Raw genomic sequence first — 23,577 nt, 5'->3', positions numbered from 1 at the left:
AAAAAAAAGACAGCCTGCTTCTCCCAGTCTTAGTGGATTTGTAATTAATAACGTATAGTATCTGCACCTCTGAACTTGATAATGCAAAAAAAACCCACAGCTGTCAGCAAGGGGAGATCAATGTATATCAATATTTAACTGACTGCATAAGGAGCCTGATGTAAACCATGTCATATTATGATAAGCTGCTGTCTTACTGAATCTCTTACGAGGTTGTAAATGGAATAATAGTGAGCGAATTAATACACAGCTTATGTAACTCTTAGTAAATGTGCATGCACTGTACCGTTCCTATTTTAAGAACTCGATTAGTCTAAACTGGATAATATTACAAGCATATTTCTGCAGGAAATTGGACTGCCTGTGTCCTGCATCAGCAACCTGAAGTGTTGCATCCTGACTGTAACTTTAAACCAAAAGCTCTTCAAGCAAAAAATCTGTTCTCATTTATACTGCTCCAAGCACACCAATTCCTAAATATTTCTAGAGTGTGCTGTCAGTACCCTGAAAACTTCAGCTTCTTCTGTGAGAGTAGGTAGTGGATCTGTAAAAAAGATGTGGTAATTTGAGCACCACAGAATAGCCTGAGTTAGAAGGAAGCCACAAGGATCACAAAAGCCCAGCTCCTGCCCCTGCACAGGATATCCCCAAGATCATGGGTGGTACTTGCAGATTGACCACAGGGAAGGGAAGTACATCACATGGTGTTTGGCTATGCCACATTTCAGGCTCAGAATTGCAACGCCGGGCACAGCCTGTGCCTGCACCTTTCCCATTGTATCTTGTGAATGGTAGTGCCTGTGGGAGCTCTCACAAGTCAACAGAAGGCTTTTTCTTCCTCCAGCATTAAGTGTTTTTAAGCAATGCTGTGTTGGCAGTGAAGGTGAGAGTATGAAAGGTGATGATGTCAGGACTAAACCAGCTGTTTAACTCTCACTGGTACTTAGGAAGTAAAATGTGACACTTTTATGCTCTCTTGTATAGCACCTCCAAGTTCCTTTTTCTGGAAGAGGACTGCCCCTTTCACAACTTCCAGAAATACGCAAAATCAGACTGAATTCCAACTTTGAAACATACATAGAACAATACTGGGCATAAAATGAAGGAAACTATTCAGTTGTTCTGTCCCTATTTTGAATTTTTGTGTCAGTGACAGCCAAGAAAATTAATCTCCATCAATTTCCTAACTGTTCCCTTAAGCACATCAGAGGGCATTATGAGCATTCTTTCTGAGAAGAAAGTAGCCTTTTGTTAACCAGCAGTAATGTAAAGAATCAAAGCCTTTCTGGTTTAAGCCCATAAGCTTGATCAGCTGGGTCTTTCAGGTTGCTGTTCAGAGCTGAAGGTGTTCTTTTGGCAGTTCACTGAGAGGCAGACACTGAATGTTCTTCATAGCTCCAGGTGCTGTTCTCAGAGAATTAAGGTACCTTTAAAAATAGCAATGCCCAGGCATAAATTCATAATGAAGTTTCATTACCTTGGGATTTTTAAAGGGGGTGAGTAGCCTTTGGAAAGACCTGTGTATTCCTGCTCTCAGAGCTGCTTTGGACAAACAGTAAATTTTTGTTTTCTGTGAGAACTGACTTGAGCTGCTTATCAAAGATGGAAGAGTGTATCTTATATATTATATTTTATTATAATATTTATTATATTGTGCTAAAGATATGTTGCAGGAGCACATTAATTGAATGACAGGTATTAAATTGCTCAGGTCTCATGCATGTTAGAAGCATGCCCAAAAGCAGCCTCATTACCCCTTAGAATGTGGGATTCCATGGGATAAAGCATCTTGAGGAGGGCAGGAAAATCCAGGACATCAATGGACCTAAACAATTTTGATCATACATGTTTAGTCAAAAGAAAGTGGATTCTCTAAACCAATCATTTTGATGAATTCTCTGGATCCCAGCATGGAAGGAATGGATGTCCTAATGAGCTTTTTATTGTGGATCACCTCAGCTCAGTCATCCATTAAACAAACAAACAAACAAAAATAATCTCTGGGTTTGGATCTACAGTGTATGCAGGACAACAGAGGAGTTGGCTGGGTGGGAGGATATAGAACACAAGAATGTTTTCAGATTGAAATGGAGATAGGAATGTGCATTGTTTATGTAGAGCATAATGAGGAGCATAATCTCCGTCATAAGATCCAGAAGTCTTTTTGTGTCACCAAAGGATGAGGTAAAGAACATTTCCTGCTTGTGATGATTGCCATCAGGCAAGGCAAGACCATGGGCCCCTCATTGTGCAAAAAGCACTTGCTTTCCTGAGCATAATGCTTTGTGCTGTTCCTGGGGTTACTGCATGTGAAAGCATAAATGAAGCACCTACTGGTTAAGCAGTGAAGTAGATCCAAGGAACAGGGACTAAACAATAGGTATTCAGGGACCAGTCATGTCTGAAATGAGGAAAATCTTGAGCCCTCAAACTTTAGTTCAGACAAAGAGAATGAGAGGAAAAGCAGCAGCATTTTGCTTTCAGCTCTTTTGAGTATTTACTTCATCTACTTCCTCTGATGATCCTCATGAGAGAAACACAGAAAACCCCAAAGATCCCAGTGCCTGAAACTGTAATGCTCTGGACAAGCCTACTGTGCATGCTGGCAGGGAAGTTCACTATCTTCCAGCTTTTGAAGGCTCCTTTTACTGGGATATTTTTAGTGACTTGCAGAAGCTTTGTAAGTTTTACCTCAGTGGGATAATAATGCAGTTCTTAGATTCTGGTTTCTTTTTCAGTCACGCTTCTGAGCTTGGAAAGGCACTCCCATTCAAACAATTACTACAACAAGCATGATTAAAATCACACAATCCACAACATCCTTCCATGAACACTGAGAAGGTTATCTTGGATTCTGACACACATCAGAATTACTTAGATTCTGCAGCAAACTTGTGTTTATTTTCTGCACAGCACAAGTAAGGACTGATAGCCTTTAGACAGCATGGCTTTAATATTTCCAGTTTCAGTCAGTCTATATTTACAGGAATTTCTATTTTAAAGTCTCTTGATGAAGTTCTAAGCATTTTGCCACTTTCTTTACCCTAAAAAAGGCATTTTACGGAACATAGTGTCAATGTGCCATCTAAGAAAAATAACATATTGAATTTAAATACTCTAAGATATTTTGTATTTGTTTTGGAGTTGGTTATCTGGTAGTGAAGCTTGGAAGAAATAAGACATGCTTTGAGGAAACGGAAGTTAGTAGATGGTGTCAGTATACAAATGAAGTGGAAAATTACTTTAAAGGATTGTAGAAAGCTGTTATCACATAAAAGCACATGAAGAAGCAGCCTCTTTCTGCTTTTTACATGGAATTGGAATACCTTTCTAACCCTGAAACTTAAACACAGGGTCTGGTTGCACTTGACCTTTGAGGAAACACAGCCTCTTTCAGCTCTGTGACTAAAATAAGAAAATATTCACCAAAATTGCAAATACAATGGTAAGGAAATTCAACTTACGATCTGTTGAATAGTTAATATCAAACTGGCTTGGACTGCTATGGACACCTAAAAGTGTAATGATGCCACTTTGCATGTGACTGACTGTGCAGTCTAGAAGAGGTGTGTTGTTCCTACAAGTCCAGGTGCTATATGGTTTACATAGTGAACCAGCTGAGAATCATGAGATGATTGATAAAGTAAGTCGCAAGCAAACACTTTTGATTTCTGGTGGTACCGGTGTTTGGGTTCTAGACTGATTATTGGCTAAGTATGGGTAAGGTCGAGAAATTGGAGCCAATAATTCTTCATGCTGTGTAGGGTAAGCAGAGGAGGAAGATTGAGAGCCCCGGTGCGGTTGGTGCCGTGGGCTGCAGCTCTGCCGGCAGATGTCACTGTGCGCGGCCTTAAAACCCTCTCTGCCGCCTCGGAGCGCGGAGCTGAGCCTGGCCGGAGATGTTTTCCTCTTGTGCCCGGTGACTGCAGAGCTGACACAGCCCTGTGCAGGTACCAATTCCTGCTTCAGGGCTCCGGAACCATTAGAGCTGCGAGAAAGCGGCAAAGCCTTGAACTCGAAAACGATTTAAATCCGTGCGCCTCTGGAGCTACGAGCTCAGGGAGGAAAGAACGATTCCTTCCTTCCTGTAGGAAGGGCCAGCATTTTTCCTTAAATACAGGAGATGATCTAACTGGGTCACCGAAAGTGGGGGAGAGTATGCTGAGAGTCTCCCTCTGCAGTTTGCCTGTCTGATCCTTCTTTGTTAACCAGAAAGATCTAATACTGAGCAGCACAGATCCACAGTCACTGCTTAATGACCAGTCCATACGGATCTGTCTGAAAGTGGTCAGTTCTCACAGAACTTCAGCCAGCTGTGACACAAAGCAGAAGTTCTTTCTGTTTATACAGAAGGCATAACACAAAGTAATTGCAGGTGTTTCTGGGAGAGGTGAGAATCTTCTTCCTCAAGGTATAAACTTACATAGACTTTAAAGTTATGAAATGAGGAGTGTATGGAGGAAAGGAGCGTTCATTTAAAAAACAAAACAAAAACCCCAAAACCCAAGTGTATTTATTGGCAAGTGGGGTCACAGTGGGAGCTGTGGAATTTAGTACCCAAAAAAACCCAACAAAACCAAAATAATTACAAAGAACAGTTGGATCACTAAACTCTTGCATCTTCAGAACTGAATAGCAATTGCTTTAAACGTGTGTATGAGTTGGCTTTCTCCTGTAACTGGTAACTTTGTGAAGGTTTAACTTCAGCAGTTTATTATATCTTCTGCAGCTCTTCATGTCCCTTCTTCCTAGATCTGTGGGGCAAAAAACCCCTGAGACTCTTGGTGTCCAACAGCAAATAAATCAATCCTTTCAGCAGAGGAGAAAAGACTTTCTTATACAAAAAGGAGAATCTTGTTCCATGTGCAGTTTTCCATGTGATTTTAAATTTAATTGTGTTTGACTTCAAAAACATAAGCATTAAACACTGGAAGAAAACCACCATAATTTCTTATCTTTAAAGGTTTCTGGTTTTGAGACTAAAAAATACTGATTTCATCTACCAGAATCACTTTGGAGACCATGCTAGAAGCCAGGCATAGGCATTTGCAACTTCCATTAAAATCAGAGGAAATTGTATTTGCTTCTAATATATCTTGCTTTGCCTAACAAGAGACTACTGTCTCTTGCTAGGCAGAATCAATAGATTTATTTGTGAACTGCGTGAAACATACCTGCTCTTCTTTGGAGTATCATGATCTTTGGTGGAGATGGGAATGCCTTAATTTTAACTGCAGTTTTTGCTTGTTGAAATTGAGCAAAAAATAGTAAGGGAATCTTTTGCTACGTGGCAAGTAGGGATAAGATAATAGTAAAAGTGACTTGTGGCCTTAACTGAGCCTTAGGATTTCTTTTTACTTAAATACAGGTTTGTAAGCGAATGGACTTGGTTTGCCAGAGAATGTTAAATCAGGGATTTCTGAAAGTGGAAAGATACCACAACTTGTGTCAAAAGCAAGTTAAAGCTCAACTTCCAAGGTATGTACCAGTTTAAACTGGAATTAAATTTAATTGTGTTAGATTCATTTAAGCAGATTATTGAAAAGGAATTCCTTTCTGGATAATTCCTCTCATATATCTTGAAAATTCGAGTCACATTCGCCTCTATTTCTTTTCTTTTTTTTCTAAAAGCATCTTGAACCTTAGATTTAGTTACAGAATAATGGTGTGAAAAGTGTGTCTGGTATTTCAGAGAAGTCTGGGTTCTGTATTACTCAGCTCTTCTGGCAAATCAAGCGAGGATTCCTGGGAATGAATAAATTCCATTCCTTTTCAAGACCAACTGCCTTTACTGATGATTTATCAAAGACTTTGCTTTAAAAAAAGGGCAAGGATTAAACAGGAACAAGGAAGAGGGATTTGATGTGAGCGTTACTGGGAACTGGTTTCTCAGTAAAGCAATGTCTTTCTTCCTCTTTCCAGTGAATAAGTGCAGCTGCTGCTGTGTCCTTTCAGATTTCCCAGTCAGAGTGAAGAAACTAAATGCTACTTAGCATAGAGAACCTTTGTCAGAAAGCATTTCTATCTCAACCTAACTTCATAGTAGTTCTTCACTACGTAAACTTCATTACTACTGTATTACATTTATTATTTCAATTGCATTGAAGTACTGACCATATGAGTGGGATAAAAATATTCTCTCTGACTCAGTGTCTGATGCAAGTACTGCAGCCTTGTTCTTAAATAGTCCTAAATTACATACAAAATTTATGGAGTGCATAAGGTATAGTAATTATTTAGAGAACAAATTTTTCTAAGAAAGTGTAGGATGCTGTTACAAGCTGGGTCTCAGTCAGTATCTTTTATTTCCATGAAGACAAATGTTAGTGGTTACAGGGTTTTAAGGGTGAAATTAACTTGACAAATGTTACAGTTTGATTTTTTGACTCCTTGTTAAATCAGTGTCACCTTGTGGTCTGTTTTCCAGACGGGAGTCAGAAAGGAGAAATCATTCATTAGCTCGCCATGCTGACATCCTCGCTGCTGTGGAAACGAGACTCTCTCTCTTAAATATGACTTTCATGAAGTATGTGGATTCCAATCTCTGTTGCTTCATACCTGGCAAGGTAAAATGTAGACTATATTATGTGAATATGTATCTGTGTTTAAAAAACAGGACTGTAACATAGCCTGGCATAGCTGGGGAAAATTGATGCTGTGTATATATATACACATATATACACATGTGTACATATATATATATATATATATGTACTTGCACACAAACATACAAGCTAATACTTGGTTTTACCAGTCAGTCTGTAATGAGTAAAGCAGTCTGTATTTAAATATTAATTGTTTTTAATTTGATTTCTATTTGTCCTTAGATTCTCTCTTGAATCTTATGTTTGATTTGTGGTATACTCATCCTCTACAACCTTTTAGAAAAAAAAATGTGATCAGGCCATCTGAAGATGTAGTAATTTAGACTACACATAACACTAAGCAGTCAGTCAATCAAGATTTTAGGCAACTTTCTTAAGGGCTTGAGTACTTCAGGTTAATTGAATTAAGTATTTAGGATGTCAAAATACTGTTCAGTATTGCAGTGAATGGTATATTTTTGTACAGTAGGTGGAATTAGTTTTAAATGTAAAGTGTGTTAAATGGGAACATTACTGAACAGTTCTGGTGTTTTAGAATACCAGCCCAGCATTAAATATAAATTATGCAGGCAAGATGTACGTTGGAGATACTGATGTTTTATAAGCTGTGAAATCACCAGTGCACAGGGGAATTGACAAAATCGTGCTCAGAGGAAGACTGGTACAGCTCAGGGATTAAATGAGATCAGTGAACATTATCCTAATGCTCTATTCATTGATCTTTCCATGTAAGGTTCAGATATGTTTGTGTTACATTTTTGTGGCATAGAACAGAACTGCAGTGGGATGAATGGAAAAGTTATCTCTTGGGTTCTGGGGAAGCATGCAGGCATTTATGCATGCAGTGGTAGGATAAGCTGTGGGCATGGAATGTATTTTTATCTTGAAGAAGTAACTATTTCTGTACACTCCTGTTGATTTGATATTTTATTAATTTCAAATTATATTCTTATTTGACTTTACATTATCTTTTTATATACCATGTATTTTTTTAAAAAATAATATAACAAAGTCAAATGAGCTTAAGTCCCTGATACTTACATGGTAAATGGGATACTTAAAAAAATGTTGCCCTACTGTTTTGAAGAGTAGAGGGAAAGGCAGTACTCACCCTAGACCAGGGGTGTGCAGGAGTTGGGCAGGTGAGTTTGCTTTTCACTGTGGGCACCAACTTGTAAGGACCTTGATTTTATTTTGATACAACTGCTAAAATGTTTGTGGTGGATTGGTGTTTTTTTAATTAGTTAGTGTGTGAGTTTGCAAGCATTGCTGCGCTCTCAGCACAATTACCAGTTCACCCATTAATTAATATTTTGGTCAATCAGATTCAAGGTTTAGTGTTCACTTACAGTCTGTGGTTTCCCTCCCACCTGCTTTGCTTCCCTCAGGAAATTTCACCACAGAACTGCCAGGAAGTGGTGTTACAATATGCAAATCTTGATTTGAGGTTCAGCATTCTCTGTGATAGCAGAGCACTGCTGCAAGGTTTTATATTGAGGATGTTGTTGCTAACAGGACATAACATGGATGAAATTATAGAAGTCTTGTTGTTTGTTGCTTGATGAGAAACTTAGGTCTTGTCTAGCTTTTGGGACTTTTTAGCTAAGCTTCCTTTATCAGAACAGAAAGTGCAACCTTATTGCAAAGTTCTTATTACGTGTGGTTCTTCAGGAAACTCTTCAGACATTCTTAATCTTCTGCAAAATACCTGTAGCTTTGGCTAAGAGACCAGCACTCCTATCTTGACCTGCCTCAGACTTTAATTCATAAATTAGTGAGACACCCTTCATCTCTCTGTATCCTTCCTAACCAAAGGGCTTTGTTTCCCAAACCTGTCAAGAGAATTTTGTTCTCTTTCAAAAGTGGATTGATGTTTTGTAAATGAATATATTTTGGACTTTAATCTGAATTTGCAATATTTTGTGTGTGTGGAAGTGGACCCAAGTAAATATTTACAGCTCTTCAGACTGACATAATGCTAATTCTTGCTACTTGAATTCTGTTTCATAACTGGCAGGGGTAGTGACTGCTCTGCTTTGGGGCTTCTTGCTTCAGGTTTTCCTGAAGGAAATGATCATGCTCTCCTGAGTATAGATTATGTAACTTGCAAGCCAGCTATGGCTGTACTGCAGATTTCACCCAATGAGCATTATTTTGTGACTTTGAAGACAGCTGTTGTGATAGATAAAATTAATAACTTCTCTGATATATCATGAACAGCACTTCAAAAAGCTAATCTGGAACTAAAACATGAAGTAGTATGCAACTGTTATGTGGTAAAAACCCCAGAATTCCTAGAACAAACTGAAATAATCTTGCCTTTATCAGAAAATCCTAATTGTTCTTAAATGTTTTAGGTAATAGATGAAATTTATCGAGTGCTAAGATATGTAAACTCTACAAGAGCTCCTCAGAGAGCTCATGAAGTTCTTCAAGAACTAAGGGACATTTCCTCCATGGCTATGGAATATTTTGATGAGAAGATTGTTCCAATACTGAAAAGAAAGATGCCTGGGTCAGATGTATCGGGACGTCTAATAGGAACTGCCCCAGGTATTAATTCCAACATATAGTTAAGTTTTATTTAGTTTTTCTTTACAAAAAAACACAGCACTGTATGTTTTCAAAACTCTCTCCCTTAAATGGGAGCTTTATTACATAAATATTGATGATACTTGTTTCTTAAGAATGCTAACTGAAATTTATTTGCTTTGAAATTTAAGGAGCCTTTGTACTACCAAAAGAACAGTCACTTGAATGTATGTTAGAATTATGCATAGTGTGTATTTGTTAAACAAATGCTTTTGTGCCACCAATGAATGAGACATTATCACTGCATTTGGTTGAAATTTGGCACATGAGATGACAACTGGGTGCCTTTTATTTTTAGGACAAGCTGCAAATGAATTTGCCTAAGTGGTAGTGCTACACAGAGGGCTAGAATGGGCGTTTTTTTTTACTTTACTGGGGGTACTGTTTTATGCACTAACAAGCAAAATAGTTAGAGGTAATAGTGAAAAGGCAATTGAAATAACAGTCTATAAATAAGCCATTAAACTGGTCCTTCCTATACTCTGTCAGACTTCCCAGAACTTTTGTGAACCAAACTCTAGTAGCCTCATGGCCGAAGTTATCCTAATGGTAAAAGGCAGAAGATTGGTAAAATTGTAGAGTTCTCCCTATACAGGAAATGTTCACACTTTAGGAACTGTGAAATTTAACTCTCTAGAAGGATACCTTAGTAAAAATTGGGGGAAGAAAATACATCTTAAGCAAAAACAATAGGCCTAACTGCAGATGCTTTTGTTTCTTGTATGTCTTATCCATCCTTTTAGTTGTAAGTGTGCGTGCCACCTTTTAATTATATCCTGTTAGTTACACTTTCTTTTTTTTTAAATTAAATACCTTTTTTAAAATTATATGTGATTTTAATTTTTTTTTAAATTATATGTGTTAATATATACTGAGCCTCTCAGCTGAGGAAGTATTGCCCAAACTTGACAGAGCTGATGTCAATCAACTTCTCAAGGCCAAGGCTTTGTGCATAAAATGCTTCTCTCTTGTTAAGGGAAGGGCATAACCTCTGCAATAGCAACCCCTTAGTGTCACATAATGCTAGCTGTGCTGGCATCCTAATGGAAAAAAAGGAGGAAAAGGAAGATGACTGTTCCAGACTCTTCTGTCTGTAGAGTGCTTGAAGTTGCACCTTACTTGCACAGCATTGCTAGTAAAGTATAATGACAACAAAAGTGATAGATATCTTATAAGGCAGAAAAAGTGAAAGAAATTATACAGTAGCTGTTAGTCTCCTTGATTTGCAGGAACTTTATTAGAATCAACAGTTCCAAGCTCAGATTCCAGTATGGTTTTAGTGCTTAGGAAGAGTGATTCTAAAGAAGCATGGAAAGTAAATTCCTTTCTTCTAAAATGTAAGTTATACTGAAATACCTTGTTAAGTTCCAAACTACAAATTTTTAGAACTTCAGCTGTCTGCAACTAAGACAGCAGAATTTTGCTGGTCTAATGAAAGATATTTATTCAGTCTTAATTATTCCATATTAAGTAATTTATAGTTGTTTTGTGGGGTTTTGTCTTAACATCTCTGACACGAAGTCTAGATGACAACACAGTAGTAGTTGTACACAGTTTATAACACAGCAAAAGGTGGGGGGCTTATATACAGGAAATGAATTATGAACTTTTTTCCAGGCTACTGAAAAGCCGTAAGTATTTTAAATTAAACTGGTTGTGCTCTGAGATTACGACATGTTCTTGTTAGACACTTCAGTGACTGTAAATCTGTTTACCTGTCCACGTAACTTGCAGTGGGTATTTGGGTTCATGTGTGGGGAGTAGAGATAAGCAAAATATGAACATTGGGACACCGTTTCTACCCGTAAGTCACAGGGTATTAATCACAGTTCTCTCTGAAGTTCCAGGACCTTCTGCAGCACTGACAACAATGCAGCTGTTCTCCAAACAGAGCCCTTCCAGGCAGGAAGTCACCAAGCTGCAGCAGCAGGTGAAAGCCAACGGCACAGGCCTGACGGCGCTAAAGCGGGAGATCTCAGAGCTGCGCGTCAAAGTGCAGGAGCAGCAGAAGCAGCTCCAGGATCAAGACCAGAAACTGCTTGAGCAAACCCAAATCATTGGGGAACAGAACGCCCGCTTGGCCGAGCTGGAGCGCAAGCTGCGAGAGGTGATGGAGAGCACAGTAGGGAATTCGTCAGGTTCCGGCTCAAATGAACAATCTCCCCGGAAACGGAGGAAGGCGGTGGATTCCACAGACTGTCCTAGGAAATCTAAACGCCTTCGGAACAGAAAATAACTGGGAAGGAAATGGCACCTTCAGGAGGATACACTGCTCTAGTAGCCTAAGCAGGCCTGCTTGATTGGATACTGTGACCCCGCTTCATGGTGTCACGTAGGCTGCTGGCTCTTCAAAACACCACTTAGACTTGAACAGTAATTTTCTTTCATTGACTTTTCCCCTGCTTTCTATATGGGTGGGCCTAATGCACAGAATCTTTTAAGATTTGCAATAGCTACATACTAACCACACCTGCTCTGTTATGTTTTGAAGGGTTAACCTTTTTTTTCCGTGCAGATGTGTTTAAAGTAAACTTATTTGTGTTTATGCATATGTTCACATAAAATCTTAAATAAATTGTCTTAACTGACTAAATGGTTAAGAGTTAAAACAGATGTCCTGTTCACTTGAAGGAAAGATCCGCTTTTAAAACCTTGTTTTTGAGAACTTGACCTTTTTTGTTACAAGTGACCTTGTCTGGAATGTCTGAAAAGTAGTTAATACTTTTTGGGGTTCTCTGTAATGAGTAAAACTGACTTCTTAAGCTACAGTATCGGCTATATATTTTTGTAAACTTCCATGGAAGGGCCTTCTATTCAGTCTTCACATGCACACACCCTGGTTCTAGGTCTTGGGAGCCATATTCTACATTTGCATGGATAGATGCATGTACAGCTTAGTCAGCCTGCCAAAAGCACTTGCCTGAAACTGTTCCAAACTCTGGGAGAGAGCACAGAGACCTGTCAAGCAATTCCTTTGTTCCTCAGCCATAACTCAGTCTCTGCTTTCAGCACAGCGGCTTCCTCGCAGCGAGGTGGTCTGGGAAGGCGAGCGGCAGAAGCGTTTGAGCCTGGGCTGTGTGGCTGCCACTCGCCCTGCCTGGAAGGAAGGGATTTATTGTTAGCCAAAGCTGGAGAATGGAGAGGCTGCCCGTGCATCACTTGGTTCATAGGCCAACACCGAACGCCTACAAATTGTCCCTGGAGTCACCGAGCTCTGGGGACATCATTTGTGTGAAATGCTGTATTATGGAAGAACTTAAACTATTTTGTGTGTCTGTGTTGGGGTTGGGGTGGAAATTTCTCTGTAACACTGGTGACAATATTCTAAGCTTTCCTTATCCTAAAAGGTAAACCACTTCAGACAGAGCTTTAATTTCTTTTGCACTTCTGTTTTGAGCTTGTAACTGGAAAAGCATGTCTTGCACTGTTCAGTCTCTCTGGTCACTTTAACCACCTCAGAGTTGTGTACAGTGATTATTCCCCCCTGCCATCTGTATATTTTTGGAATCTTATACAAATACCATTGTCCTTGGTTTTGTTTTAATGTACTAAACTATGTAGCTTTATAATTTGACTTATGGTTTCTTTTTTTAACCAGCTGCTGCTTTGTCTTTAGGTGGTTCTGAATTCAACTTGGTTTGGCACTGAAAATGCAAATGCTGCATTTGTAGCTTTCTTGATATTACTGCTGTGGGTTCAAGTGCAAGCTCATTTTGTATGGCTGTCAACATAACCTAGAGGCTGTATTTAAAGCACCAAACAAATCAGAAGTTGTCTGGTCAGATATTATATAATCATGGAAAACTGACGTTTTTCCTGAAACTTCAGCTACAGTTTTTACTTCTAGAACATGGTAGCTCATACCAGAAATAACATTGCAAATGCCTAATATTTGACAGACATTTAGCTTTCAAATAAACTTCTTGAGTTTATTATTGAGTCTTTTCCAAAGAAAAAGGCATTTTTCTTAAGCATCAAGGAAATGATAAAAGACTGAGAGCAGACTTAAACTGTTGAAGGAGGATTTGCTTGTACTGGTTTTCTGCAGCTCAGAATGTTTTTTACGGGTAAGTCAATCTTGGAGATAGGTTCCTGCTATTCAGCTTAAAAATACTAGCATATTCCTTAACTTCTGAAAAACAATTTTGTGTCAAAGGGTCAGCATGATAGCCAGAATTACCGTGTGATACAAATTCATTGAACGGTTTTTTCTGATAAAATACTCCTGTAATAGAGTAATTACCAGCTGCTTGTGGTTAAATACTTCCAAACAAGTATAAACTTGTGAATTGCATTTACTGAAAAGGTTTATTCATACATTTTGAATATTTTTCACTTTAGTTTCTTTATTACTTTCTAGAATATGCAGACAATTTCCCCTTCCCCACCATCCCAGCGTCCAGATTGTTTCAGGTTACCCCACAGTAGCATTTCTGGATGTGCTGGGGAATCTCTGGCTGTCCATAAACTGAGTTGGGAAACAACAGCCAGTTGTTACAGGAAATGTTCTCTGGGAATGGTTCCAACTTGGAACCTTCAGCTCAAGGAAGTATCACATGCTCCAGGATTGCAGGTGCATCCTGCTCCTCCGTGTGCTGATAGCGAAATGGAATGAGGCCCATGAAACTTAAGGGGTAGAGGGGATGGTTACAAGGCAGCTCTGAGAAATTCCATGATGAAGATACAGCAGTGTCTTCTGTTTCACATCCTAGAGAAGGAAGGGTCTGATGGCTGTTGGCTGGAACGTACACCAGAAAAATATACACGTGGGAAAAACAGAATGAAGTAATTGGACAAAATAGCTGGAACATGAATTTCTGACACCATACTGTCCCTTGTTAAATAAAAAGGATTCATTTGCAATATATGAACAAGCTGATGAATCACCTGAAGTAAAACTAAATCTCTTTTCACTCTCAGTGCCTGTTCACATTTATGTGAGTTGGTGTATCAGCCTTGAAGTAGTGTTGGAAGTGATTAGTGATTGTATCATCTGTTCAAGGGAGAGCCTTAAACCAGTGAGACTGATATGTAAGTTGCAAAATTACATGAAAAACTGATTAATTTGCAGCCACTCCAGTTTTAGTACTTGTGTCAAGGGCTGAAACTGAAAGAAAGATCAGAGCTGACAAGGAGAGCAATTTTAAGTGTCTTATATTTAGTTTCTTGAAATAACTTGAAACTACTGAGGTCAGTTTTACTGCTTTTCTAAAAATAGCACTTGCTTAGGAACTGCTTTTTGTTCCATAGTAAGGTTGGGGATTTTTTTTACAAATTTGTGTACCTAGTGGCCATGGTGAAAATGAGATCAAAAGAAACCGTAGTGGTACATTTTTGAGGGGAAAAGCTGTTAACAACAAGTTCTTGCTTCCCAAATTGAACAGCCTATGTGTAACTACAGTATGTAAGGACCCTCCAAACCTGGGCTAATGGGTGTAGCAGGTAGAAGTGCTGAAGGAAGAAAGACTACCTGCTTAACAAGATAAATTTCACAGATTAAAGAACAGATGGAAGCAAATGGGACTTTGTCAGTTCCTGATGCTCAGCATTGCATGTTAATCACCAAATTTATTAATGCTACAAAGGATGCTTGCATGTAACTTCTTAATGTAAAAGGTAAGACAGAATTGAACAGAAACTCAGTTGCTCTTACTCAGGTCTTCTAACAGTGAATTGTGAGGAGCACTAGGATTGCCAATGACTTCAACATTAAGATCCTCTTGAAAATAGGATGATGTAGGATATAGTGGAAGGTGTCTCAGCACAGGAGTCCCTGATTCCTTGGTGTTCCTGATGGTTTTAAAAGGGTAACTAGCAAATTACAGTGATAGATTGTTACATCATGAATAAGTAAATTCAGTTAGGACTATTTTACAGCAACATGTCTCTTAGCTGTGAACTACTGTTTGACTCCAGTTGGATTTCTGTGCTACTTTGCCCTGTACGTGGCCCAGCCACTGTACGTTGTCCATGAGCTCTCCACTCTTGCAGTTCTCTTTCCTGGATCTCACCTTCTGTGTTCTAAGGATGCACTCCTGGCTTTGGTTGGTACATGTAAGGGAACATTCCAGGATTTTTGTCCAAGCTTTGCCCCAGCTGAAGACACAGTAGGTACTGGATATCATTGTCTTTGGAATGGAAAATGTCAGATAGAAAAACTGTTGGCTTGCTGGAGGCCTAATAAATCTGGATTTGTTACACAGACTGCTTAAACCAGACTGATTAAAGGCAGCGATTAAATATGAAGGACACTTTGTTCTCCAGTACACTTGGGCAATTAAATTGTTCAAAACTTTCCTATCTATTTTTTTTTTTTAGTTGTTTAAACCTTGTTTAACTGCTCTGGAATGTTTAGTTTATAAACCTGGGATCTCCTGTTTAATTGCCCTTCTGAAGTTCTTGACCTTTTACAAACTGATGTATGTTAGTAGTGCCGTAAACCTGCCTCTGTGTACTGAACTAATGTGCTGTCACTTCTCCAGTGCTCCCGTCACCACCCGCTGCCACACTCCTTCTTTTGGCAGGATCCTTCCCATGGATGAGGAGGTGTTTAGCACAATGATGGATAGCAGTGCTAATATTTGAACTCCAACCAGAAGGGAACACTGTCAGAAATGTTACATGCGGTTTTTGGAGTGCAGTTGAATGAAACGCTTGTGACCCTGGCAATTCTGCAGTCAGCTGCAGCACTGGCAACCCCAAAGCTTCCAGGTTTATTGTGAAACGGTCACTGACCAAAAAGTAAACCTGGCAAGGTCACAGTGCCTCGATTAAATCTAGACATCTGTGTTGCCTCTTGTGCTGCACCAGTCTTCACAGTCTGCACAATTCAGATTCTGTGACTAAGGAGGGAAAGGCTGAGCAAAGCCTTTTCCATGTCTCACCTCCTTGCTGCATTTTTCATTTCTAAATCCCACCCTAAACATGCACTAACTAAAATGCATGCAAACCAAACTATTCACAAAAGTGTTTTGTTTTATGGATCCTTGTGCTTTGTCCACCACTTCACATTGCAAACATTTCCAAGAAGGGATTGAATTTCCCCTCCAATAGCCACAGCTGTTGCACATGGGACTTCCAGCAGCTTGCGGGCGTAAGCCTTTTGTACTCATTATTAGTAATAAATTTTAAGTGATGAATCATAAACCTTGAGATACCAATACTCCATGAAGAGATAAGGTATAATTTACTTTGTGATAATAGCCTCCATTGGTTTTATCACTACTGCTGATTTAGATTATTTTGAGTGGATTTTTGATCTACTGATTTAGATTATTATGAGTAGACAACTAAAATTCCAAGGAAGCAGTAGATCAACTTCTACATAGGGTAATCTTTCTCGCTGAACTGCCAGCACACAGTGTTTTATGACAAATACATGTACTGACAGATTAAATGGAGGTTAGTTCTTCCAGAGGAGTTTGTCAAAGAAGTTCTTACTACAAAAAGGGAAGGAAACGGAGACTTTGGTGCAGGCATTTGCAGTTCAATACCTTTAGGCAGGGTATCTGTAAGCACGGGGTCAGGCCGGGACCAGCCCACGGGAGCGCGGGTTTAGGGCTGCAGGTGGCGGCTGCTGCGGGCGGCCCCGCGGGCCCCGCTCTGAGGGCGCCTCCTTCCCGCTCCGCGAGCCCCTCAGGGCCCACCGCCAGGGGGCGCCGCCGCCGCGGGAGCGCGCCCGGCAGCCGGCGGCAGCCAATGGGCAGTGGCCAATGGGCGGCGGGGGCGGGGCGGGGGCGTGGCCCCGGGCCGCCTCCGCCGCGCTATAAAGTGCGGTACCGGGGGCTCCGCGTAGCGGGCGGGCTGTCGGGTAGGGTGTTTCGCGCTGCCGCCATGGGGAATACTGTGGCTAGAGAGGATTTCGAGTGGGTCTACACGGACCAGCCGCACGCCGACCGCCGCAAGGAGATCCTAGGTGAGGAGCCGCGGCGCCGCCGCTTTTTTTTGCCAGCTGCGTGGCGGCGCGGGCGGGAGGCGCACGGACACCCCGCAAGATGGCCGTCCTTGCCGGGGGGCGGCGGGGCCCCCCAGAGCCTCCCGCCGGGGCGGCCGCAGTCGGGCCCGGCCCGCATACGTGGAGGCGGGAGCCGCCGCCTTGGCGGCGCTGGCGGGGGAGGGGAAGGGAAGGAGCGGGGAAAGGGGGGGCGGCCGCCCGCGGGGGCCGAGCCCGAGGCGCGGGGCGGCGGCGGCCCGAGCTGCCATCCCGAGCGGCGGAACAGGAGCCCGGGTTCTCCTGCGGCCCCGGGCCGCTGCCCGCCCGCGCCCTGCCAGCGGAAGGGCGATAAGGCGGTGTCTGGGGCCGCTGTGAGCAGAGGTGACCGCGGCACCCGCGCCCGGGGGTGGCGGATAGCGGCGTCGAGTGCGGCGCTAAAGTCGGGGCTGAGCCTTCATGAGCCTTTCTGAATTACGGGTGGGTTGTCGGCTCAGAGCCATTTCCTTCCTGAGGAGGCTGGATGTGCGACTGGTGCTTGCCATGTACGTGTCTAGTTGCTGAGCAACCTAAAAGTGCTAAAATTACTTGATTCCAAATGATTCATTAGAGCAGTAAATATCACAAGTGGAAAGGTCAAGCGCTTTCATTACCGTTGCTGGCAACTCCTAATTGGGACAAAGGGAAGAAAAAACTGTCACGTAATTGGGGTAGGTGGCTTTGAGGAGAGCTTTGAAATAATTCCTTTTTCATTTAATTTTTTCCATCTAGCTAAACATCCAGAAATAAAAGCGTTGATGAAGCCAGACTACAACCTGATCTGGGTGGTTGTGCTGATGGTTTTGGCGCAGTTGACTGCATTCTATCTGGTTAAAGACTTGGATTGGAAATGGGTGGTCTTCTGGGCTTATGTTTTTGGAAGCTGTATTAGCCACTCCATGACTCTGGCTATTCATGAGATTTCCCACAACAGTGCCTTTGGCAACAGCAAAGCCATGTGGAATCGATGGTTTGGAATATTTGCCAACCTCCCTCTTGGTCTCCCCTACTCCATATCCTTCAAGAGATACCACATGGATCATCATCGTTACTTAGGCGGTGACGGCATCGATGTGGATATTCCTACCAACTTTGAAGGCTGGTTCTTCTGCACCCGTTTTAGGAAGTTCATATGGATTGTTCTTCAGCCTTTTTTCTATGCCATTAGACCTCTCTGCATAAATCCTAAACCAATTACTCGACTTGAAGTAATCAATTTATTGGCTCAGCTTGTCTTTGATGTGGCAATATATTATTTATGGGGAGTCAAATCCATTTTTTACATGCTTGCTGGTTCAGTACTTGGTCTTGGGTTGCACCCAATTTCAGGACACTTTATAGCTGAACATTACATGTTTTTAAAAGGACATGAGACCTATTCCTACTATGGTCCACTTAATTTGCTTACTTTTAATGTTGGCTATCACAATGAACATCATGACTTCCCCAATATTCCTGGCAAGAGCCTTCCACTGGTAAGTTAACTTCTAAGGTTATTACTTTCTCTTAAATTAAGGCCTACTTTAACATGAAAATAAGGTAGAACACTGACAGAAGAATGGAAGTTGGGAGATTAAAAACAAAAATAACCCCACAGTATAAGCTGAGTAATAAAGGAGGTAATTATTTAGCATTTTAGTGGTATCCTGAACAAGCTTCTAGTTTGTTGCTACTCACTCCTCTTCCATAAAAGTTGAGGGGAGGGAATGCATGTCTTAGGTTTTGCACTAACTTTAGCTTTCTGTAATTACAACTTGTCTTCTGAATTCTTGTTTGTAAGTATGCAGAAAACTAGTTAAGGGGTTGTAGATAACTCTGGAGATCTGTTATCTTTGTCACTGAAATGTTAAGGACAGTATTGTAATGTGTGCTTATCCTTCAGTCTCTTCTATCAGGGACATCCTCTGGTGGGGGAAAAGAGAGGGTTTGAGGTACTGTTAATGTTTGTTGAGCTGTTGACAAATGTTTAATAACTTCTCTAGTCCAAAGCACTTCAGTTTCCTCTATCAAGGGCCTTTGAACCCAAATTAAGTATCAGCTGTACATTGGCAGTATGGGACAGGCAGAGTTAAGAGTTCTAAGCCAGGACTTAGACCTGTCATGCCTGCATGAGTAGCAGAGGTGACATTTCTTCTCACTTCAAGCTCTGCTTCGTACAGGCAGAGCTACTTTCTCACTGTATCCATGTTTCCAAATTGAAGCATGGGAACACAGACTTGAGGGTTAAATCTGAATCTTCAGTTTTTCATCAGACACTAAATTTGCAATTTGACAGCAGCTGTGTGTTGGTCTTTAGCTTTGTTATTGCATTTGGCAATACTGCGACCTTGTAAGATCCATCCCTCTGGTGAAGTCTAAACTTGATTGGCATTTCTGTTGTCAGTGGTAGAACTGCAGCTGAAATAACTATGCCAGCACTTCTAGCAGGGCAGGTAGATCATGCAGTTGGTATGTTGAGGCTTTGTGTGTTTCTTTTTTTAACCTTTGTTTTTAAAGATGGATGATTGCTTTTATTCATAGATTTAAATCTTTCAAATACTGCAAAAGTTACTTTAACTCACCTTTGATACTTGGATCTGTGCTGTGAACCAGCATTTCACTCCTTGGACAGGTACTTTAAGTAGGGCATGAATTTTTCCAAGTACTTAATTCTAGGGGTAGATACCCAGTTCTGCTGCAGGATTTGTAATCCACAGCTCTGATAAGAAAACAAAGCCTTCTTCTGGAACAGTGCAGCTAATTTGATGGGATTGGACTCTGCTGTGGTGTGTACTAGTAATCAAGTACTGAACACTTGATTCCTCAGCACTGCTGAGCTGAGAGTTATTAGTGTTGAGTAAAAGTACATTGCCTAGGTGCACTAGGTGTGATGATGGGTCAAAACAAGCTTTGCCTTCAAACCAGCCATGTAAATACCTTGGGTTTGTTTGTTGCTTATACAGATTGAGATTATTCTTTGGACTAAAGCAGTGGAATTCTGTGAAAAATCCTTTTTGTTCTGTTCATGTTTTTAAGGCTTTAAGTGGTTGACCCTAAATAGCAGTACAGGCACCTAGCTGAACCTGCTGCTCTCAGTCTAAACAGTGGTCCAGTTGACATGTGTAACTGAGAACAGTCTTTGGAAGCAGTTTATATTCATTCTTTGGAGTCTGTCTTCAGGAACAAAATATTCTTCAGAAATAAAATGCCTCCTCTGAGTACTGAGATTTGAAACTAGATGTAAAAATAGCTGTGTTAAACAGCTCTTCCTAGAACTTAAAAGCATCCTTTTTACTGTTACTTTTACTGTAAGGAGTCAGCACTGAACTGAGTCACACTTTCAACAGCTACCAAACCTTGCTTGGTGAGCTCCATCATCCTGTAGGTAGGTAGCATGGTGAAGGGACTTCAGAGAGTTAGCAGAGTTTGTTCTGGCCAGCTCCAAGAACTTAACAGGAAATTTACTTCATAACTTGGGAACTGCATTTTCCTTCAAGGAGCGTTCACTGTGTGGCACGAGTAGCCTTTCCTGTAGGATATAACTTCTGGAATTACACTTCCTGTGTTGTTACACATCAGTAGGTTACACACTGAGGGTTGTAAAGTTGTCACAACTGATGCTTATATAACCAGTAAATAAACCTCGTATCTCTCCTTCAGGTGAAGAAAATAGCAGCTGAATACTATGACAACCTGCCCCAGTATAACTCTTGGATAAAAGTACTGTATGACTTCGTGATGGATGACACAATCAGCCCATATTCACGCATGAAAAGGCAATTAAAGGGTGAAGTGAAGCAAGATTAAACTTCTGGCAACCAAAAAACTTTGAAATGTCTGCTTGCTTTAAAGTGGCTGGTATAAAGGTTTCCTGCTAAAGCTGTTCACATGTGTCCTGAATTAAGATGTATAGCAACATAGCAATGCATCCTTAAGGATTTTGTAGCAGACTCCTACCAGCCATAACATTCCTCACAGTCCTCAGATTTGTTGGTTTAATGTGTCTCTGTTTGCCTAAGGATCAGTGTTATATGCATAATGCAAAATCACTTTGTTACAGAATTTACTTTGGTAGGTGTTAAATCTATATAAAATGTCTGTCTGACTCATAACAGTTTAAAAGTTCTCAATGTAGTATACTGCCCTCAACATGCTATTTAGATGACTAGTTTTAAAATGCTGTACTTACCTGTTAATTCTAAACTAACATGATTTGTTAACTTAAACATTCTGTTGAAAATGTTTTTGAACTGATGGTTGGAAGAACTAAATTTGCACAGAAATGTTCAGTCTGCTTTTGTTTAAATATGTGTCATTTGAAGCAATGCTTTAAAGTTCCACCTCTTCTACCAAGAGTACCTTAATGGAGCAATCTGTCAGAATGAAACTGGTATCTTTGAGATGGCTTCTATGATTTCTTTGTAAAAAAAAAAAGGGGGGTATTGCCAACTCCAAGGGTCCCACCTACTGCCTGAGTTGCTTCTGTTGGCATGTAGTGTGAGCAGGTGGCATTTAGTAACTTAATATACCTGATGTGGGGTTTCATGTTGGAAAAAACTTGTTACAGTTACTTGTTTGGGGGTTTTCTGATCTTTCAAAGAAAAATTACTACCATGTTACTATGGTTTCAAATATAAATATTTACACTCATTTGGAAATTTGGCTTTTATGGAAAAGTGAATGGATTGAAACCGATACTATTCTGGCAAACAAGTCTAGCTACAACCACTGACAATACTACCTATTAGCAGATCAGTCATTTGTGTACATAGAAAGGTTGTTAAATAATGTTTTTCTCCTCCCTAAACCTGCAGTACCTTCCATAAATACTTGTCTTTCTTACATATTAAAATGTGGTGAGAAGTGGTGATATCAAACTTCCTGCTTAGGAAATTTTTCATTGGGAACAGGTAGACTTGCTGGACAGTAAAAAATCTCTCCATACCTCAGCACATTATATTTGCCTTCTACCCTCTAATGCATTATTGATGGCTTTATGCAGTCAAAACTGGCTGCAACTCACCCTTAAATCTCAAATGGTGGCTCTATAGTATGTTCATTAATCTGAAAGATGGAAGCTGAGAAAAGTGGCAGTTGCAGCTGCTGTAACTAAATTTTAGATGCCTTCAACACCTGTATTTTGGTGTGGTTTTTGGGGGTGTTTGTTGTTTGTTTTGAAAAAGTGAGTGCCTGAAAAGATTGTACTGGTACATCTTAACTCACTCTTGACTGTGGTGCTGTTTTAATGTGTGTTTTGTTTAAGTGTGGGCCCTTATCTTGGCTAAGCAACAGAAGTGGTGTGAAAGTCTGCCAGCCATCTACAGAGTGACTTCATTATGCTCATAACCTGTAAGATAGCCAGTGTGTTGCTCAGGGTGAAGGATAATGTCAAAATAGACTTTGTCCAGTATTTTTACACGTAATTAAAAAGCAAAGATTAAAGTAATATTGGGTGAATTTTTGATTGGTCCTCTTATACTGAAGGACTTAAGAGAAATTTGGTATTTCTAAAGCAGATTTGAGATTTTTCTGTTATGTGGTGATACAGATGACCTGTAAAGAATAACTCCCTTTCCTCCCTACTCAGAGGAAAACTGACTTGGATTGAAATACTGGTAAAGGCTCAAGAAGTTGCAAACCAGTTTCTTTTTGAGCCACTTAATATCACTCTATTTATTAAGCTATCTTTGGTGTTGATGATTTATCACAGCTGGGTGAAGGATGGAAAGTGTCTACAAAATTTTATGGCTAAGAGCTAAGGTTAAGATACTCAGTTATCCCACATGAATATAAGCAGACTTCAGAGTAAAAATTTTATACCTACTATACTATGTATCACAGTTAGCTACCTACCTAATGGAATTCCTGCTTTTAAACAGGGCTGAAGTTACCATCTTTTTTGTCTAAAATTGCAAGTGTTGCTATAAGGTGTTCTGACTGTCATTTCCCCTTCCAACTCAAATTATAAATATGCTATGTTCACTTCAAGAGCTACTGAATAGTGGGAAATTCTGGGGGAGATATCTTTGCTTGCCATAATCTTTCTGAAACATTGCTCCTGGCTACCTGCTGGAAAACAACTTACTGTATTAGGTTAATCTGAGCCAGTGAGATTTAAATTTGGATCTAACCAATGGTCTGATTCTTGCAAGTATTATTAGTGACCCTTTTTAGGCATGTAATTCTTATGCAATACATAAAAAGCCTTAGCAGCTAGCATAAATAATAAGAACTGACAAAAGCAGATCATTTGAAAGGTACTCAGCATAGTTTCATCCCTAAAAAAGTTAGAAGCATTTCTGAACCCGTGGTAAAAGTAACACCAGCTGGCCCTACTTGACTTGATATATTCTAAATCAAAGTGAATTTAAGTATGACTGGAGAAAGCATTGATGTTTGCTCTAAAGGCATGTGACATAGAAATATGAAATA

The 23,577-nt window shown here is 40.3% G+C and overlaps 2 protein-coding genes across 2 annotated transcripts in view; both read left to right on the top strand.

The window, feature by feature from the left end:
* FBXO28 (F-box protein 28) overlaps nt 1–12,771 on the top strand; it is a 13,514-nt gene extending 743 nt beyond the window's left edge. The window contains exons 2-5 of the mRNA XM_015623056.3: nt 5,369–5,478; nt 6,428–6,566; nt 8,963–9,158; nt 11,039–12,771. Coding sequence (XP_015478542.1) covers nt 5,369–5,478; nt 6,428–6,566; nt 8,963–9,158; nt 11,039–11,433 — 840 coding nt within the window. The 3' untranslated portion in view covers nt 11,434–12,771. The remainder of the gene's footprint in view (nt 1–5,368; nt 5,479–6,427; nt 6,567–8,962; nt 9,159–11,038) is intronic.
* Nucleotides 12,772–16,940: 4,169 nt separating this feature from the next.
* Nucleotides 16,941–22,591, top strand: DEGS1 (delta 4-desaturase, sphingolipid 1). Its single transcript, XM_015620918.2, has 3 exons — nt 16,941–17,112; nt 17,899–18,641; nt 20,806–22,591. The coding sequence occupies exons 1-3, from the start codon at nt 17,031–17,033 to the stop codon at nt 20,950–20,952; spliced, it is 972 nt and encodes a 323-aa protein (XP_015476404.1). The 5' UTR covers nt 16,941–17,030; the 3' UTR covers nt 20,953–22,591.
* The last annotated feature ends 986 nt before the right edge of the window (nt 22,592–23,577 follow it).

Source organism: Parus major, chromosome 3 (genome assembly GCF_001522545.3).
Source record: "Parus major isolate Abel chromosome 3, Parus_major1.1, whole genome shotgun sequence".
In the NCBI taxonomy this organism is placed as follows: domain Eukaryota; kingdom Metazoa; phylum Chordata; class Aves; order Passeriformes; family Paridae; genus Parus; species Parus major.
The sequence above is the reverse complement of the archived record's forward strand: the minus strand, read 5'-3'. Positions and strand labels throughout refer to the sequence as shown.